Here is a 4,430-nt window from a genome sequence, read left to right on the forward strand (position 1 = left end):
CTACCATATCATCCACATATATTTCGATGTTTCGGCCGATTTGACCCTGAAACACCTTGTCATTAACCTCTGGTAGGTCGCTCCGGCGTTCTTCAACCCAAACGGCATCACTTTATAACAAAAGTTGGCGCTCTCGGTTATGAACGCCGTCTTCTCCTCGTCGGCTGAGTGCATCCTTATTTGGTTGTAACCGGAATAAGCATCCAAGAAGCTGAAGATTGAATGTTCAGACGCTCCGTCGACTAGTCGTTCGATACAAGGGAGTGGGTAGGCATCCTTGGGGCAGGCCTTATTGAGGTCGGTATAGTCGGTGCATATTCTCCATTTCCCATTGGCTTTTTTGACTAACACTACGTTGGCTAGCCAAGTCGTGTAAGTGACCTCTCTGATGAACTTTGCATGTAACAATTTTTTCACCTCGGCATCGGCTGCCTTTCTCTTTTCGTCGCCCATTTTTCTTTTCTTTTGTGCGACTGGCCGAGCGTCTCTACATACTGCTAGTCGGTGACATAGGAATCTAGGGTCTATCCTTGGCATATCCGACGCTTTCCATGCAAACAAGTCTCTGTTGTCTTGAACCGCTCGCTTCACCCGGTTCGAATCATTTTCGTTCAGCTGAGATCCTATGTGTGTGACCTGTTCGAGTGTTTGCCCGAGTTGGAAAGGAACGAGGTCTTCGGCTGGCTCGATTCGATCCTCCTCACCCAGGCGTGGGTCGAGATCTAAGCCCTCTGTCATCTGTCTTATTACATTTACGCCTGACAACGTTGACGGGGGCTTGGATGCGGGACGGACCTTTAGGCTAGAGAGATAGCATTCTCTTGCTGTCTTCTGGTCGGCATGAACGGTTATTACCTGTCCATCTCTCGACGGGAACTTCATGCACAGATGAGGGGTCAAGATGATGGCTCGGAGTGCGTTGATGGAAGGTCGGCCGAGCAGGACATTGTAGGATGTGTTCGCATGCACAACGATGTAACGGATTTTGATTTCTCGGGAAGACTTTTGGTCGAAACCGAAGCGAGTGTACAAGTCGATGCACCCCCTCGTCATTACTCTTTCACCAGAAAACCCTACTAACGGTTCGTGATATGGTTCTAGGCTTTCTTCTGGAATTCCTAGTTGCACGAACGTGTTCCAATATAAGATGTCGGCCGAGCTCCCCTGATCGACCAACGTCTTCTTCACGATGCAGTTATGCATTTCGACCGAAATTACCATGGGATCGTCTTGTACAGGGTCGGCACCACGAAAATCTCGGTCAGTAAAAGTGATGGGTGGCATCTTTGGCATTCTTGGCTGGTTCACATTATTCACTGATCGGATAGCTCGGAGGTGTCGCTTTCGTGCTGAAGAGGAGGAACCGCCTCCGGCAAAGCCCCCGGCAAAGCCCCCGGCTATTGTATTGATCACCTTCCGTGTTCGGTCATTGTCCTCCCTGGGACGCTGTGATCGGTCTCGGCGTTCAGCCAAACGGGATCAGCGGCGTCAGTCCCTCGGTGGACGAGTTTCACGAAAATGCTCTCTTTCCGTTGACCCGTGATCTTGGGAGGTGGTAAAACTTTTGAGGTGACCCTGTTTGATGAGGTCCTCGATCTTGTCCTTCAATGCCGAACACTCTTCGGTGGAGTGCCCCCTGTTTCGGTGGAATCGACAATTCTTTGCCTTGTCGGCTCTAGGGGGCGTGTTCGCTCTTTTCGGCATCGCCAGGATTTCTGACGCAAGAGCCTGCTCCATTACTTTGGCCCTGCTTGCATTGAGGGGAGTATACGCTGTATAGCGGGGTCCTCTCGGCTATAACCCTCCTCGGCTCTGGCCTGATTCTGGGTCTCCGCCAACTCCTCCATTTGCATGTATTTTTCTGCTCGACGTCGGAGGTCATTCATATCCACCGGCGGTTTTTTGCACAAACTGTTTACGAAGGGTCCGGGCCTGAGTGCTGTGCTCAGCCGGTCCATTGCCACGGCAGGGTTGAGGTCGCTGATTTCCATATCGATTTTATTAAACCGGTCCATGAAAGTCCTCAGACTCTCTTTTTTCTCTTGACGAACCCCCGCTAAGGCTAGTGAGGTCGTCCTGTACGGCTTGCTCGTTACGAACTGGAGAGTGAATTGGGAAGACAGTTCATTGAACGAGTCAATGGAAGAGCTCGGTAACCTTGTGAACCAAACCAGGGCCCTTCCTTTCAAAGACGTGGGGAATATTCGGTACAAAGCCGAGTCGTCTTGAGTGGAGAGAGTTGCTTGAGTCAAGAAAACATTCAAGTACTCTTCTGGGTCGGATGATTCGTCATACTTCTCGATCGGCATGCTCTTCCAATGGTCCAGCAGTGTTGCCTCCATTATTCTTCTGGAAAAAGGATGCCTTAGGGAGTGAACGGTGGTGTTGGCCTTGTTGGCTATCAAAGAAGTGACTGGGGTTCGGGTGACCTGGTCTGTCGGGGCGTGATAGGCGGACTCTTCCACGAGCGTAGGAGTGGACGGCACGTATGTTTGGTTCAGATGCCGGAGCTCGGCGTTTTGCCGGCGTAGCTCGGCCAGCTCTCGGGCATCAGCTTCTCTTTGCCTTTGGATGGCCGCCATTTCCTCGCGAAGTGCTCGCAAGTCGTCTTGAAAGTTCGGTTGAGTTTGACTGGTGTTCGGCTAAACTTGCTGTATCACAGGTTCCAGTTGGGTCCGAGGCATCCCGTACGGGTAGCGCTCTTGGTTGGTCATGACGGGGTTGCTTTCGGGGTTAGGAATCGGGTGAGTCGTCGTCGATTGTCCTTTGCGCGTTGTTACCATATCTCGGTCTCAGTCGTAGAGTAAAAAGGGGCTGAAAACGTCTCTTCGGCCCCACGGTGGGCGCCAAATGTTCCTGTGTTAGGATACACACTCCAATTATCCGTGTTGTAGCGGGTCGGGTCCGGGGTCTAGGTCTTCTCGTCCTTCTCCGAGTAGTCCGAAATGAGGGAGGGTGCCTGCAAAGACACTCCAACGCTCAAGTAAGTGCTCGGCGCATTAAATGCGGTAGTTGAAAAGTTGGTTACGTACCTCGTTAGGATTCTATTTATAGGACTTCTTATTGGGCCGTGATTAGGGACTAGGCCCCGGGAAATTAGGGGGCTAATCCAATGCATTACGTTAATTAAGCTCTTTGAAATCATCTTGGGGCCGGCACATGGTTTTGGCCGAGCATACCGACGTACTTCGTTCGATTCTCGGGTGATCGGTATGTTAGGGTATTCGGCCAAGTGTTTGAGGGTATCCGGCCCAAGTGTTCGAGGGGTCGGGTATTCGGCCCAAGTGTTCGAGGGGTCAGGTGTTCGGCCCGAGTATTCGAGGGGTCGGGTATTCGGCCAGGTCATCCCCCATACGGTATACATTATTTTAAAAAATTAAATTTGATTTTTTATTAAATAAGTTAAATCAGAATAAATTATAAATAATTTAGACAATAACTTTCGTTGAAGTTCTTATCCTTTCTTATCTCTAACCAATAAGTCTCGATTAAAATAAATAAAAAAGAATTAGCAGAGTGATTGTTGGATTTTGCTGAAAAGGGTTGGTATTGATACGTAATATCTCTTGTACACTCTCCATGCCTCGATGCCACTCACGAGACACTTTTTCGTTTTGCGTTAGACATGGAGAAAGTGGGTGACTTGTGCCTCGTGCCCACTTTCGCATGGCACAATCTCACGCTTCAAACTAATCTTCGCGTGCTTTCTTGTCTTCTTCCTCAACTCAACGCACCATACATTTTCCTTCACCCACACCACTCTTTGCTGGCTTCATCATTTTTAATTTCTTTTTCTCAAGATAAATAATTACCATCTAGAATTTTATTTCTATGATTAATCACGCATTTTTCTAAACTTATTATTTGGCTTGGAGGTTAGTTCATGCCTTAACAATTTAGTTATAAGTAGGTTGTAACATTTGAACCACTGTGCTCACAGTTCACATGCACGCCAACAAACAAGTGCTGTTAGATATGACATAATTAACTACGACATCATATGAAATCCACATGTTCTATTAACGATGGTCAATAGTTGAACTAGTATACAAATTTTAAGATTACTTTTATAGAGGGTATTTTTGCAAACACTAACTTATTTTTGCACACTCATTTGTTCAAAAAAAAGAAAGAGAAGAGATTACTTGACTCTTTTCCTTTCCCTGGCTTGAAGTGTTTCTCATTTGGTCTCAACCGATTGGGGTGTTGCTCTTGAGTCTCGACACATGTTTGCATCAAATGTCAAGTGAAAGCAATGAGAGCAATATGCGGTTTGACGTAGGGCCAAGACTTTGTGTATTGCAACATTATTGTCAATAATTACATTTAAATAATAATATTATAACAAACCCAATAATTTGAATCGCAATTTAATAGGAATTGATGAGATTGGGTGAACTGGATGGAATCCTACCTAGCCTTCTTGTAAC

The 4,430-nt window shown here is 47.3% G+C and overlaps 1 protein-coding gene across 1 annotated transcript; it reads right to left on the minus strand.

Annotated features, from left to right (window-relative positions):
* Positions 1–1,221, minus strand: LOC145956051 (uncharacterized). Its single transcript, XM_083071608.1, has one exon. The coding sequence runs from the start codon at positions 1,219–1,221 to the stop codon at positions 1–3; it is 1,221 nt and encodes a 406-aa protein (XP_082927734.1).
* Positions 1,222–4,430: the final 3,209 nt, after the last annotated feature.

Source organism: Cajanus cajan, chromosome 3 (genome assembly GCF_000230855.2).
Source record: "Cajanus cajan strain Asha chromosome 3, NIPB_CcT2T_4, whole genome shotgun sequence".
In the NCBI taxonomy this organism is placed as follows: domain Eukaryota; kingdom Viridiplantae; phylum Streptophyta; class Magnoliopsida; order Fabales; family Fabaceae; genus Cajanus; species Cajanus cajan.

Coding starts and splice junctions, on each gene's coding strand:
- LOC145956051 (XM_083071608.1), bottom strand. CDS start 1,221: ATGGTAATTTCGGTCGAAATGCATAACTGCATCGTGAAGAAGACGTTG.